Below are 15,853 nucleotides of genomic sequence, written 5' to 3' on the forward strand. Positions count from 1 at the left end.
TGTTCTTCAGAAAAGTCCTTCAGGTCCCTCAAATTCTTTTTTTGTGCATTTGAACCCTTTCCAACAAGGACAGTCTGAAAATCTCAAAATCATACAGAGGACAACTGAGGGACTCATATGCAACTATTACAGAAGGTTCAAATGCTCACTGATGTCTCTGAAAGAAAAACTATGCATTCAGAGCCAGGGGTTTAAACTTTTGAACAGAATGAGGATGTGTAAATTTTTCTTATTTTGCCTTAATATCATATTTTTTTCCATTTAGTACTGCCCTTCAGAAGACACTTCCATGTTTCCCAGAAGACAAAATTAGTTAAATTTACCATAATTTTCATATTCAAAAAGTTTTCACCCCCTGGCTCTTAGGGCATATTTTTCCTTCATAAGCATCAGTGAGCATTTGAACCTCGTGTAATAGTTGCATAATATGCATCTACAGAATAGCAGGCAGTTTAACTGTTCGGGAAAAACAAGGGACTCATAAACAACTATCACTAAACAAAACAAAAACAACAAAAAAAACAGCTGTGGATCATCCAGGTAACAAAACAGTCTTAATAATCAAGTGTATGTAAACTTTTGAACATGGTCGTTTTTTTTATAAATTCAACTATTATTTTATCTTGAGAACTATATGTAAACATCTTTAGGTCAGTACCAAATAAAAAATAACATGCATTTTGTATGATTCTTCTTATTTTGGTCAAATAATTAACATTTTGCAGATTCTGAAAGGTGTATGTAAACTTTTGACTTCAACTGTACATATAATTTTGTCAGCATATGCTGTATCCAGCATAGTAAACCATCAAACACATTACAAAAAAACTTGTGTAGTGCATGTGTAGTTGTACAGTACAACAGCAATAAGCTAAACAAGCTAAACTTCGATAGCGAACAGAACCACATTGAAACTGGACTGAAATTGGACTGAGTTTCAAAGCATTCGCTTATTAGATCATTCATTTGACTGAAAGCTTTCCTGGATATTAGCGGCTTTAAATGTTTTGACTGCAAATGACGTTATGTTAGTGACGCAATTTTAGTAATTTATTTGCGTTTATTGCATTAAATTATTTTATCTAGGGCTTTTGAAATGAATCGCAATAATACTGACAGCCCTATTATTTATAAAAGACTTTATGGCTCACATTAAAATCGTCATCTCTTTATTTACAATGGTTTACATGAAGTTTCACAGAAACATCTCTCTTTCTTTTCATTGGGCTCAGCGTAACAGTGCGAGCTCAAACTTGAGCAGTTCTTCTTGCACACCAACAGCCTTGAAATATCAGCCATACTACATGAACACATTATGATTGTACAAAACAAAATGTACAGAATCATCTTCCATGATCCCTTGATAAATGGTTTAAAAAAGGAAGAGAGCACGAACATACGCAACTGACACTTTTTTCCACAAAACAATAAAAAGCTAGCTTGCTCAATCTAGGCCTACATAATACAGCTTCCCGAAATGTCCTTTGAGAGGAAGACAAAATGTTTTCAAAGAAAGAGTTTAAAGGATATCCAGTTTAAACGTGCTTCAAAAAGAAAAAGGAAAAAAAAAAAAGCACTGTGGGGACTGTCCACTGAAGCCAATTTCACAAACTATCAGTTATTTTCATGAACAATCAGCATTATTGGGCTGTTTTTCCAAGATAAATATAAAAAAAAAAAAACATCACAGACTAAGGTGATTACTGTAAATATGGACCAAAATTTTAATGGCTAAGTCTAAAAATGTAAAACGGTTTTGCAGAAGTGGAAAGCTAACATACACAAAATATTCATATTATAGATGCCAAATAATTTCTCTTATCTAGTCCGCAGTGTTTCTATCAGAACTGTACATTCTGAAGATGAAAACCAGCTCACATGAGATTAAAAAAAACGTACAAAATGTCTTCTACAAACAAACCTACGCTTTTTATGATGGGAGAGGACCAGCTAATAGGAAACATTCACACATTTTTATCTGAGCATGCCTATGAACATGAAAACAGACTCATCGATTATCAACCAGGTTAAAGCGGTCACAGTGGTTAACAAGAATTACACTCTTATGAAGGATTCCTCCAAATGCAAGCTTTTTGAAAACCCAAGATTTGTAGACCAAATAATACCGGTACAGTGTTTCAAATGTAAATATTACTACATTTTAGTATATGCAGCAAAAATGTTCTTCCCTTTGGCAGTACAGAGAATCTCACAAAACCTGACAAGAACATGCCCAAGTGATATTTTACCACAAAATTTGCATTATTACTATTTTTAGAAGAAAAAAAAAAAGGAAAAATACGACTATGGGGTGAAAAGTGACCTGGATATGTTTCTGTGAGATTCTAGGATTCATCCAAGGAAATCCACCTCTTCCTTAACCTGTAATGACTCACATAATTAACATAATTAGCTATTAAACAATGTTGGAGAAGAAAAAAAAAAAAAAAACGTAACAACCTGTTTAGTTAAACATGACAACATGCAAACAAAAAGTTTCTTGTTCAATTAAGGGTAGAAAATGCAAAAAACGATCAGGATTTATAAATCCAAAAACAGAAATGACACAGTCTCTTATCTGCAATTTGTTTCCAAAAAAACAACAACAACAAAAAAATTACCACAATGTAGCAAGAACTGTTTCTGAGGTTTCACTCCAAATGAAAACTTCGTTCAACATTTTCCAACAAACACACCTCTTTCCCTCATACACATTTGGGGGTCTCAGAAAAGATCCACTCAAAATGAGTCTAAACACTTTGAACACTAATATCATATGGTTATTTTTTATATAATATACATACTTTGACAAATAGACATATTTTTGAAAGCTATGGGTACAAAGGGGAATCTCTAGCTACCCCCTTTGTTCTTAAAAAAAAGTGCAATCCGACACTCCAGTCCTGTCTTTCCAGCACAACTTTAGCTGTGTACCGTCGTTTGTACGGCAGAAATCCGCTCCAGTTAATGCATCATCCTAGTACTGATTGCCTGACGCAAACACTTAGGAAGGTGAGAAATATTAAAAACACAAAAAGCCCTTCCTCTTCCGAACTCATCGAGTCAATTTTACGAGTTTCTGTACATGTTCGAGAGGAGCGACATCAGTCGAGAAGGAGTTTTCGAGAGCCCATTCGTGAACGATTGGAGCGGCGAATGTCAAACTTTGAGTCTTTGCACCTCTGGCAGATGTACGTCTCGGGGACGTTGGACTTGCGGATTTTGGCACATGAGAGGTGGATCCAGGTGTTGCACTGGTTGCATTCGATCATCGCCCGCCCGGCAAACGGCTTCATACAGAAACATGTCACTAGGTCCCAGGAATCATCATCTGCAAAGAGAAAGATGGTAAATTCAAAGATATGTATGCAAATGTAATCTACTTTTGACAATGGCAGACTCCAAAAGGAAAAACTCTAATATAATTCAAGTCTAGAACAAACTGAGGTCATGTAATTTCAAACAAAATCAGGACAAAATTAAGTTTGAAACTATAGAAGTTTGTTTCCACTACACGGTGAAAAGATGAAAAACTTTTTTCCAAATCTGAGCTTATATCTCACAATTCAGATTTAGAGATATTCAGAGAATTGTGAGATAAAAAGTCACATTTGCCTTTTTTACTTTTATTTCATGACAGAATCCAAAAAACTAAATGTTTTAGATACAAACTCGCAATTCTGAAAAGAAAAATCCAAACTGTGAGATATAAACTCACAAATGTGAGAAAAGTGTGAACTGAGAGATAAAAAGTTGCAATTATCGCATTTATCCGTTTTTATTTTAGACTGGCAGCAACCAAAAAACTGAATTGCAAAATGTAAACTCGAAATTATTAGGAAAAAACTTGTGAGATAAAAATTTGCAATTACTTTTTAATTTACATTTTTTTTTAATTACTAGATGTTAACACCTTTAAACTACCAATGGTATGGAAGCCCTTTTGCGCCACTGACTAAAAATTAAAAAAAAAAAAAAAAAAATCATCTCATCTGCAGATGGTTTATATCCAGCAATTCTGACTTTAAAATACGCATTTGCAATTTTATATCTTGCATTTCTAAAAAAAAATAATAATAATAAAAAAAAAGTCTGTGAGATGTGAACTTCCAACTGTGCAAAAAAAAAAAAATCAGAAAACTGACATAAAAAGTTGCAGCTATGTATATTTTTTTTATTCCGTGGCAGAAAAAAAAACAGAATTGCAAAATGTAAAGCAAAATGTTTGAACCACTGAATAAAAAAAATGTAAATGTTAATTATCTCACAATTCTGACTTTTTTCCCACAATTGCCAGACTCTTTGCAGATGATGACTCATGGGGTTATTTTTCAGAATTTTGGGTTTATATCTCACAATTCTAAAAGAAAAAAAAAAAACTGTGAGATGTGTCAGAACTGCGAGATGTACACTCGCATTTGTGTGGAAAAAGGTAAAAAATGTAAGGCAAAGAGTCGCAATTATGCATAGACCATGGCATAGACCAAAAAAAAAAAACAGAACTGAGATTAAAAAATTTCAACTGCCCTTTTTTTTACTTTTTATTAAATAGCAAAACCACGAAACAGAATTGTAAGATGTTAACTAGAAATTTAAATTTTATAATTAAACAAAAAGTCAACTGTGTCATTCAATTTACTTTTTAGATTTATTTCTTATTTCAAACAGAAACAAGCTTCCATACTTCCATACAGAAAAGTTTGTTCTGGCTGGTAAACACCAGACTTCAAGCTACCACTGGTATGGAAGCTGTTTGCGCCACTGCATTAAAAACCAAAAAATACAAAAAGTTAATTATCTCACAATTCAGACTTTTTTTTCCCTCACAGTTGTGAGACTCTTTGCAAATAACTCCTGGCACAGAATTTCGAGTTAATATCTCACAATTTTTACTTTATAATACGCAGTTTGTGACTTTATATCTCACAATTCTGAGAAATCAGAAATTCCAGATAAAAAGTAAAATTTCCATTTTATTCTATGGCAGAAACAATCTTCCATACATAGGTTGAAAACTAAACTTTGCTGTGAATATACTTGGGTCTTACCAGAATCCACCATGATGTCCTCATCATCCCCCGATCCATCCTCATCTCTAAACACCACCTGTTTCCCCTGACGTACCACAATCCTTTTACCAGAAAAACCTTCTACTTTCAAGACTTCTGCCTCGTCTTGAGATTCTAAGGGTTTCTCGACATCCTCCGACTTTGGACTTGAACTTTTAGAACCGCTCCAGCAAGGACGGCCAACATCAGGCTCCTCTTTGCACGTTGCTGGGCCTGGTGAACTCGGGGCAGATTTTGGAGACGTGCCGGTGCCAGTGTGCGCAGGCTGGTCTCTATCCATGTCATCGGTTGGAACGGGGATGCTGAGGTAATCTTCCGGCTCTTCTTTGATGGTACATCCATAACTGGAGATCTCACCTTCAGCACTGGGGGGAGTAAATGGGCCGAAAGATCTCAATTCCTCATCCTTATTCTTCCTCTGCTTCTTCTTCTTCTTTTTCACTTTGTCGGCCTTTGCTCGACCCTCCAGGAGAAGGCCTGCTGATTTTGGACGCTTCTGAGGCTCGAAATCCTCGCTTGGGAGTCTTTTGAATCCAGCGAAGCTCTTGCGGTTTTTGGACGGGGGCTCGTCTGGAGAAGAGAGGCCGCAGTCCAGCCTCTGGTTGTCCCATCCATCGCTGTCTGCAGTGCTGCCGGTGCTGTTGGGAGGACTAGAGCTGTTCCTCAAGTGGGCCTCCTGTGGACAGCAATCGAAAATACTATTTTAACCACTGAATTTCATGAATTAAAGAAGTTGTTCACTTCCAGAACAAAAATTGACAGATAATGTACTTACCCCTTTGTCATCCAAGATGTTCATGTCTTTCTTTCTTCAGTCATAAAGAAATGTTTTTTTAAGGGAAAGTATGGACTTCAATGGTGCCCCGAGTTTGAACTTCCAAAATGCAGTTTAAATGCAGCTTCAAATGATCCCAAATGCAGTTGTAAATGATCCCAGCCAAGGAAGAAGGGTCTTATCTAGCGAAACAATTGTTTTTTTGTTTTTTTTATTACAATATATATACTTTTTAACCTCAAATGCTCGTCTTGTCTTGCTCCGCCTGAACTCAGTTTTTTTCCAGTTCAATACAGTTAGGGTATGTCGAAAAAAACTCCCATCTCATTTTCGCCTTCAACTACAAAATCATCCTACATCGCCGTTTTACCTTTTTTGTTAAGGGTGTTTGATCTTTTTTATACGTTCACTTTGCAAACACTGGGTCGGTACTTCTGCAGCAATGTAGGATGATTTTGAAATGATTTTTTAAGTTGAGGGAGAAAATAAGATGGGAGTTTTCCGACATACCCTAACTGTCTTGATCGAGCGTTTGATGTTAAAAAGTATAGAAATTTTAATTAAAAGATAAAAATAACCAAAATAACCCTTCTTCCTCAGCTGGGATTGTTTACAACCGCATTTGGGATCATTTGAAGCCCAATTTAAACTACATTTTGAAAGTTCAAACTCAGGTCACCATAGAAGTCCACTATATGGAGAAAAATCCTGAAATGTTTTCCTCAAAAAAACAATTTCCTTTCGACTGAAGAAAGAGAGACATGAACATCTTGGATGACAAGGGGGTGAGTACATTATCTGTAAATTTTCGTTCTGAAAGTGAACTTCTCCTTTAAGACAACGGTCTGAAGTCTGAAGATGAACAAACAGTGACCAAATAACTTCACTGCATGTTTCAAGAAGACTTATGGTGAAATTAATAAACAGAAATCATCCACACCCACGAATCCTGCTGGTTATGGTGCAATATTTATAATGACAAGAAATGCAGACCACACTGGTGCAAGATGAAAATGCCTACTTACATCCAATAAATATCTCTAAAATGGAACATTTCACATTTTGCAATGTGATATAGGCTTGCACACCTGAATCATTCATAGTTCAGTATGAAGTTGAAAATGTCTAAATCCCACACACTACTCAAACTTGCATCATTATGAAATATTATAAACATTTCAGTAAAGAATTTGCTAATAAAATCTCGTAATGATGCAAGTTCAAGCACTGTAAGGGATTTATAATTTTTTGAGTCTGATAAAGGCTCAACATGTGATCATGAAAATTCCCCGCAATTTTTTTTATCAGCTCAATCACTTCAGTGACAAGAAGCACTAAGCACCAAGTAAAACATGATTACCAATATTTAAAGAACATAAACACCAGAACAAAGTGACTGGTAAAAAAAGTGACTATCACAAACCAAAGCAAGAAAAGCAAAGTGCCAAGAAAAGCTCTTGTAGAGTCACTCCTACAGTTAAAAGCTACCACCTAAGAGAAACAAAGTACTGGTCCTCAGAAAAGCAAGCGTCTGCGCAACGAAACCGCACTCTGTAAAAATAAAGCACACAAATGTCAAGTTTATGAACTTCCGCTGTAAGTTCAGAGAGCTTAAAACCTCCCCCTCATTTCACTGTCAAACCGTAATCAGCTTTCTTGGTCACGACTAATGAGCTCAGAAGCACATGGAACCCACATCAATGGTGGATTATTTTGGTGCATTTCTCACGGGTCCATCTCTGTCTACCCTTACTTTTGTTTATACCCTCATTTACTGCTGTTATTAAAGCCATCATTACTTGTGCACTATGAAGGGCTATGACTCCTCTGTGCTGAATTGCCTGCGGAAACAAAGCAAGTAGTAAGCAAATAAAAAATAATGTAGGACTGAATTAGAGAAACTAGGTAATCAAATGATCTTTCCAAAAACAGACTCTATATAAGCTGAAAGGATGTGAAAATACATTATGACAGCACTAGCTGTTCCAAAACATAGTGAGCTGCCTACTTAGACATCATTGTAAACAGGCATCTGTTAATGTGAAACCTGTTCAAAAAACAAGATGACTTTTGAAAAATTCACTACAAGCTCAGAAAAAGCAATTAAAGTGGCAGACTAGCAGCCTAAAGTGGGATAGTTCTACTAGATCTCGCCAATTTCCAGCCGTAAAGTTTACTGTACCATTTTTGTCTGTTTGACTGTCAAAAAAAGACAAAAAAATGGGTTATTCCAGTACTGATTATTGAACTGACTTAAAAAGTACAGTTGAGGTCAAAAGTTTACATACACCTTGCAGAATCAGCAAAATGTATTAATTATTTTTTAATTTAGTACTGACCTCAATAAGATCTTTCACATAAAAGATGCTCACATATAGTCCACAAAAGAAAATAATAGTTGAATTCATAAAAATCACCCCATTCAAAAGTTTACATACACTTGATTCTTGATACTGTGTTGTAACCTGAATGATCCACAGCTGTTTTTTGTTTTTTTGTTTAGTGATAGTTGTTTATGAGTCCCTTGTTTGTCTTGAACAGTTAAACTGGCCACTTTTCTTAAAAAAAAAAAAATCCTTCAGGTCTTTGGTTTTTCATCATTTTTGTGTATTTGAACCGTTTCCAACAATGACTGTATGATTTTGAGAGCCATCTTTTTACACTGAGGACAGCTGAGGGACTCATATGCAACTATTACAGAAGGTTCAAACGCTCACTGATGCTCCAGAAGGTAAAAAATTACGCATTACATGTTTCTCAGAAGACAAAATAAGTAAAATTTACCCTTATCTTCAACTATCACTAAACAAAAACAAAAAAACACAGCTGTGAATCATTCAGGTAACAAGACAGAATTAAGAATCAAGCATATGTAAACTTTTGAACGGGGTTATTTTTGTAAATTCAACTATTATTTTCTCTTGTGGTCTATACGTAACCGTCTTTTATGTGAAATATCTTATTCAAGTCAGTAATACATAAAAAATAACATGCACTTTGTATGATCCCTCCTATTTTGGTGAAATAATTAACATTTTGAAGATTCTCCAAGGTGTATGTAAACTTCTGACCTCAACGGTAGTTAACTTTACACAATTATTCAACTGAACTGAATCAACACTGATCTGATGTAAGCTGATTAATGACATTAGTCTTTTTAGAGCTGCTTTATGGCAAAATTTGTCTCATATTTATTAATATTTGCATCATTAATTGTTATTTTCCAGTAAATCTGCTTAAACAATCTGCATTGTACAAGGAGTTATATAAATAAAGGTGACCTGACTTAGGTTTTAACACCTATCCTTATCCCAATAAACTGGTTTTACTATCACAAAACATAGGAAGTTTGACCTCCAGTACTGGTTTATCACAACTGATCTACACTGACTATTTGACACCCAAAAACTAACTATATTAACCAATACTTATAAATACACACACAAATTTAGTTATTATTTAACCAACATGCCAGTGTCAACTGATAGTTGAGTGTCCCATGCACTTTATATTAACAGTTAGGATGTTCCCTTAGAAGGCAGCACCCTATGTAGGCAGCTCACTGGGTTTTGTAACACCTGTGGCTATTATCGGCCCTCGTGCATTTCCCTGAAACAGAGTTTCCTTGATTTAGCCTCCATCCATTTGAAGGATCCATTAAAGGGAAGACCTGAAACTGAAGTGTTTGTGGACGCACACACACTGCTGTTGTGAAAAATGGCACTTGGAGACAGGGTCTGAGATGAGAATGGAGGAGACTGGAGTGGCCCTCTTACCCTGGGAGGGAGGGCTGAGTTTTTTTTGGAGGGGGGATGTCTCTCAGCGGCCGTGACATAAGAGCCACCACCATTTCTGCGGATCAAACAAGAGCGTCAGCAGCAAAGCAGCTTTTTTTGCCACCAAAAGAAAAAGAAAACAAAATTCCCATGAACACCCAGTGCTCATGGGATGCACACACACTGCTGTTGTGAAAAATGGCACTTAGAGACAGGGTCTGAGATGAGAATGGAGGAGACTGGAGTGGCCCTCTTACCCTGGGAGGGAGGGCTGAGGTTTTTTTGGAGGGGGGATGTCTCTCAGCGGCCGTGACATAAGAGCCACCACCATTTCTGCGGATCAAACAAGAGCGTCAGCAGCAAAGCAGCTTTTTTTTTGCCACCAAAAGAAAAAGAAAACAAAATTCCCATGAACACCCAGTGCTACACCGCTGCCAAGGATAAGGAACCTCTGGAGGTCAAAGTGTCAGAGCGATCTTGAGGAAAGCAAGGCCGCTTCACCCTGCAACACTTTCTAACAAACGTAAAAGCACAGTGAGTAGCATTTTACCACAATCTCATCTCAGTTCCATCACTAAGACAAGATAATACTCACCTCCTGTGGATAAGGAATATAACCGGCATATGCGAGCACAAAAGTGCAGAACTTGTTGAAATCTTCCACCGTCCGTTTCCGCTTAAATGTTGAACTGTAGCCCTGCAATAAAAACAGCGTCAAAACACATTTTATAAAGTAACTATTTTTAGAGTTTTAAAGGTTAAAGCACCATTTTTAATTCTTTTAAAAGAAGGATTAAAGCCACTTTTAACATTCAGATTATGACCAAACTGCAGTGTCAAGTGAAAACCAAGTATGTTCCATATAAACATTAAAGGATTAGTTTACCTTCAGAACAAAAATTTACTCACCCCCTTGACATCCAAGATGTTCATGTCTTTCTTCAGTCCTAAAGAAATTATGTTTTATGACAAAAATATTTTAGGAATTCTCCATATAGTGGACTTCAATGGTGCCCGTGAGTTTTAACTTCCAAAATGCAGCTTCAAAGGGCTCTAAACTTTCCCAGATGAAGAAGAAGGGTCTTACCAAGTGAAACGACCAGTCATTTTCTTTAAATAAATTAAAATGTATACACTTTTTAACCACAAATGATAGTCTTGTCTAGCTCTGCGTAGTCTGTGCACACCGGTTCAAGACAGTTAGTGTATGTCGAAAAACTCCCATCTCATTTTCTCCACCAACTTCAAAATCGCCCTACATTGCCGTTTTACCTTTTTTTCTAAGAACGTTTGACATTCTTTGCATGTTCACTTCAAAAAGACTGGGTCGGTACTTATGCAGTGATGTAGGATGATTTTGGACATACTTTAACTCTACTGAAAAAGTATATAAATTTTACTTTTTATTTAATAACCGATCATTTCGCTAGATAAGACCCTTGGCTGGGATCATTTAGTCCCTTGAAGCTGCATTTAAACTGCATTTTGGAAGTTCAAACTCAGGGGCATATTTGAAGACCACTATATAGAGAAAATTCCTGAAATGTTTTCCTCAAAAAACAATTTCTTTACAACTGAAAAAAGAAAGCCATGAACATCTTGGATGACAAGGGGGTGAGTAAATTATTTATACATTTTAGTTCTGGAAATGAACTAATATTTTAAGTTACTTTGTGCATTTCTGTCATTTTAAACCAAGGGTAAAGTGAAAAAAAAAACGTGTAAGAAACATAGAACAACCAACTAAGGATTACATTAACATAATTTCTAGACCACTTATGTCATCAAATGGATCTACAAATAACAAAACGAATGACTACTAATGACTGCTTTCAAACAGGTAGTCCTACCCCAAACACATGCCATTGGTTGAGTCACTGTTGCTGTCCTGTGTTGGAAACGATGCTCAAACAAACTGTTTTGAAAGTGCTACAGAGTCTTTACAGAAGAATTAACAGAACAGTTTACTAACAAATGGTGTATGTTTATGTTAAAGTCATCAGGATGCATTTTTCCAACTTAATTTTTGAAGAACCATGTTTAATAGCCGAATACCTGGAGAAAAACTACATTACCCATGATTCTACCAAAAAACTCCAATCAGTGAAATGGAAACAAATTATGCGAAAAGATATACATTCCATAAACAATATCAATAGTTTTATATTTCTTAAAGTTATTTTAATAAAACAATTTTTTTATATATATATTTATACTTTAGTGCTTGTAGATTAGTAGTCACTGCTTTTTCCAATCGGACGCTGTAGGCGTGCAGTGTGCGCGCATGCGCAGTCGCGAACTGGCTCTGTCAACTGTGCAAATATTCGACATATTGACAACTACGGTAGAACGACACATCATCGTCGTTCGATTACACGATCGACACCAATGTAAATTCGCCCGATGCACTACGCCTTTAGCATCGACTAAACTCAAAATTGAATGTAAGAATGTATTTAATAATGTGACTGAATGTTAAAAGGCTTGTTTTAGCAACTCGATACACATTGACTGAACACTAACAGCCCAAAAAGAGAACGAAACAAGCTTAACAAAATAAACCTCCTATGGAAGTTGTGAAAACAATGAGGAAAAGCCAAAAACGACTCCGATCTTATTAATTCAATCAAGCTGAACCGCATCTAATAATGAACTACTGAGTTAGCTAGCCATTGCTAATGCGATCGTGTAAAAACAATGCCACTATCTTTTCGTTTGATGATTTAGTTATTTAAAGAGATCAAACTAGTTAATAAATAAGTAAAAGCACTAAAATAAATGTACTTGTATATATTTTCGATGTGATGATTAGACATTGCGTTCAAGTGTTAAAGGAGGAAAGCCCATTTTCAGCTAACGTTACACATGCATGGAAGATTCATCGGAAAATATATTGATGCAGAAATACTAAACACACAGCATAATCTATAATAACATTAAAAACCGTCATAGCTGGGTATGAAATGAATGAAATGTCAAAATAAAATGAAATGTTTAACGTTACCTGGGTGTCAAATGGACAAGTCGTCGAGCTGTTGTCCATTTCTACAATGTAAAAAAAACTGTTTTAGTTTACGATCACGTTTTATACCACATGCGACTCACTTGATGACACATATCAAATCAAAACAACGTTACAAAAACACACAAACAACAATTAAATCGTGTTAGTTTCCTGTTTTGTACATTAACATATTGTGCATTAACTAGTTATGATAACGTCTGACTGGATCAAACAATTATTCAAAAATCTTATAATAGCTGTTCAGTTCGATCAATCATCAAACAGAAGAACCTTGTCAGACAAATTAAAGTTTTAAACAGGGATTTATGAGATTATATAATACACAGAGTCACGTATCTCCACACCTAAACAAACTGCAAAAACACATATAACTCTTCTGACTACTTTATATATTATATATCTTCCCATCTGTGATTTGACTCAAATAAAAGGTTTATTATCGTTCCAGATCATTTTATTCAACAAACTATGCTTTTTAATATTTTTGACGGACAGTCTTCGAGCTCAGTTAGCCTGTTAACACTACAGACCTGATAGTTTATGTTTAATAACGCTATATCATACAAAACACACCGAATATGACCGATAACCACGACTACACACCCAAATCCTTAACTAGCTCGAACTGTAATGTCTTTAAACTAAACTTAATCCACTTTTTTCCTCCCCTGCAGGAACTTGCTAATTGGCTAGCCGTCATGCTAACATTGTTGTGACTGATGTTTGTGTTCATGGTGTTTTATTCATGTTTACCTGCTGCTGGAACGTAGATAGTGGACCACACGACGGTAAAAAGGCAGACAATTATCCTGAGTCGAAAAACTGGCGATGACACTGGCAGGAGTGATGGAAAACAGTGATGATAAATGTCCGAATGTGATGAAGATGTGACGGGTGAAACCCAGACAGACAGATCGGCTCATTTGCCAAAATAAAAGTCCCCTGTTGCATTCATATGAAACACACATCTATTAGTCAGTTTACTGGCCAGAATGATAATATATATGTAAAATGTATATTATACACTTTGAATGGCATTAGAAAAAAACAAACACATTTTCTTATTTAAAAAAAACATTAAAAAACACACACACACACAAATACTATTTCAAACAAAAATTAGTTTATTACTGTAAAGCGTCTGTGACGTAAGTGTATACATTTTTTATTATTAAATCTTATTTATTCATTTTATTTAATTATTTATTTTTAAGTATAACTACAGAGTAACATTTATTTCACACAGCTCTCCTAAACATCTTAGTCTTTGTCAGATTATGTTTTTGTTTTTTGTTTTTAAAGAGAAAAATACTCCTATAAGTATTGTTCAGCACAATAACAGTTTTAAGTATTTTATAGTACTGCAGTCTAAAACACATTTGGTAGTCTTCAAATTTAGACTTATATGTACTTGTTATATTTAGATTTATTTATCGATCCAAAATTGTATTCATATAAAGATATCAGATTTAATCAGATGTTAGATGTGGTAAATCAATCAATCAATCAATTAATAAATAAATGTGAACCTGGATCACAAAACCAGTCTTAAATAGCACGGGTATATTTGTAGCAATAGCCAAAAATACATTGAATGGGTCAAAATTATCGCTTTTTCTTTTATGAATTTTTGATTAGTAATATGCATTGCTAAGAACTTCATTCATAAGAGTAACATGGCGTCCTTAAAAAATATTGTATTTAAAAAGTAAAGATAAAACATAAAAAGATAAAACAAAAAGTTTACAGGCAGGTGCACACACCACAAATACATGCAAATCAAATTACTCATCGTCGCATAAGACGGCCTAAAGTAACTGATCTCAAAAAAACATGCAAACACAATTTTTATGCTTAATGTCAAAACTGTTAAGAAATAGAGTTTAGCATGAATGAGTACACTTCCTCTGAACAAATACTAAAGATTTGTTTGAAAAGATGGCAAAATCTATAAAACATAGGCTAGAATCAAAACAGAGAAATATGTCATTAATATCTCAAAAACAAATAGGATAATTTTGTTTAAATAAAAGGTTGCAGAAATAAGAACACCCTTGATTAAATTCAATAAATGTGTAACATTCTAGTACTTAATATGTCCTCCAAAACTTTTAGTACACTGCTCTGACCCTTCTCAGCAGTGAATGTACAAATTCATGTCAAACTGCCACATCTTTCCAGTTTAACTCCTGAATGATGGCCTCCTTAAACGGCCTTATCCTTAATAGCGAGTGTTTCTCAACATTGGTGTTGCTAGTACAACATCCCCCAAAGGTGCTTAAGAGTGTTACGGTTAAGTAAAACACTTGCCAACAGAAGGCTTTTCACCGTGTCATGTTGAAAAAATTACCAAAAATGCAAGGAATGAGGAGGGGTTGCATCTTCAGGTTTTTATATTACATCACACAATAGTTTGTGAATTCATGACAGCACAACTCCCTCACACCTTCAGCACTCACACCAAACCACTGAACTTCACTGTGGAAACAAAGCACTTCTCCTGTACTCCATGTAGATACAAAATAATTGATCGTAATTGATTGGTCTCATGATACTAAAATATGGATTTACCAGAAGTCTGTATTATGTAAATAATGGCTTTGGGAAAGGCTAAATGATTTTATAGTGACCTGTGTGGACAACAACCATGTGTTTCATTTCATGTTACATCTTACTGTTATTCACTAAGAGATTTTAACAGGTCTGAGTCACTTGTTTGGAATTTCTCCTGCTCTTTTCCTAGCAAAAAAATTACTCATCACAAAACTAGCACTTAAAGTGAAAGCCTGATTATTACAGAGATCTTGTCGCAAGTCCACTGTTTTTGAATTTCTGTTACTTCTGCTTTATTTTCACACATGTAAGCAATCCCGTCATCCTGCAGCGCAGGCTTTTTTTAGATAGTGATTATAAAAGGGCTATAATTCATTCAGAATTGAAATAAATTAACTCACTGATATTGCCACTTGCCATTTTGTAGCATTTACTACTTCATTTAAGTGAGTGAAAGTGGAGCAGGACATTGTTCTGCTTATCCACCTTTTTCTTCAACACGGAAGTAAGCCTATGGGTGAGACTTCCGGTTCATTATCCACTACAGGGAAATAATGAGAAGAATAACAACTTGCAGTAAACAATAAAACTGTTGGCATCACAAACAGTAATGTATTCATAATTAACAAAATGCATTAAAATAACATGGTAAATA

At 35.2% G+C, this 15,853-nt stretch overlaps 1 protein-coding gene across 4 annotated transcripts; it reads right to left on the reverse strand.

The window, feature by feature from the left end:
- Window positions 1-1,152: 1,152 nt before the first annotated feature.
- On the reverse strand, window positions 1,153-13,538 carry phf13 (PHD finger protein 13). Of its 4 annotated transcripts, XM_073825895.1 has the most exons (6): window positions 13,399-13,538; window positions 12,625-12,665; window positions 10,216-10,317; window positions 9,878-9,953; window positions 5,049-5,745; window positions 1,153-3,331 (listed from the first exon to the last, which is right to left on the reverse strand). In XM_073825895.1, exons 3-6 carry the CDS (start codon window positions 10,242-10,244, stop codon window positions 3,105-3,107), a joined length of 1,029 nt encoding a protein of 342 aa, XP_073681996.1. In that variant the 5' UTR covers window positions 10,245-10,317; window positions 12,625-12,665; window positions 13,399-13,538; the 3' UTR covers window positions 1,153-3,104. The 4 variants fall into 4 exon arrangements, with proteins under 4 accessions (XP_073681996.1, XP_073681995.1, XP_073681994.1 ...); XM_073825894.1 differs by lacking the exon at window positions 9,878-9,953; XM_073825893.1 differs by lacking the exons at window positions 12,625-12,665; window positions 13,399-13,538 and adding an exon at window positions 9,621-9,696.
- Window positions 13,539-15,853: the final 2,315 nt, after the last annotated feature.

Source organism: Garra rufa, chromosome 20 (genome assembly GCF_049309525.1).
Source record: "Garra rufa chromosome 20, GarRuf1.0, whole genome shotgun sequence".
In the NCBI taxonomy this organism is placed as follows: Eukaryota; Metazoa; Chordata; class Actinopteri; order Cypriniformes; family Cyprinidae; genus Garra; species Garra rufa.

Coding starts and splice junctions, on each gene's coding strand:
- phf13 (XM_073825893.1), bottom strand. CDS start 9,951: ATGGTGGTGGCTCTTATGTCACGGCCGCTGAGAGACATCCCCCCTCCA. Junction 5,746..9,620: donor ACTCAGCCCTCCCTCCCAGG/GTAAGAGGGCCA, acceptor TGCTGTCCACAG/GAGGCCCACTTGAGGAACAG. Junction 3,332..5,048: donor GGACATCATGGTGGATTCTG/GTAAGACCCAAG, acceptor TTCTCTTTGCAG/ATGATGATTCCTGGGACCTA.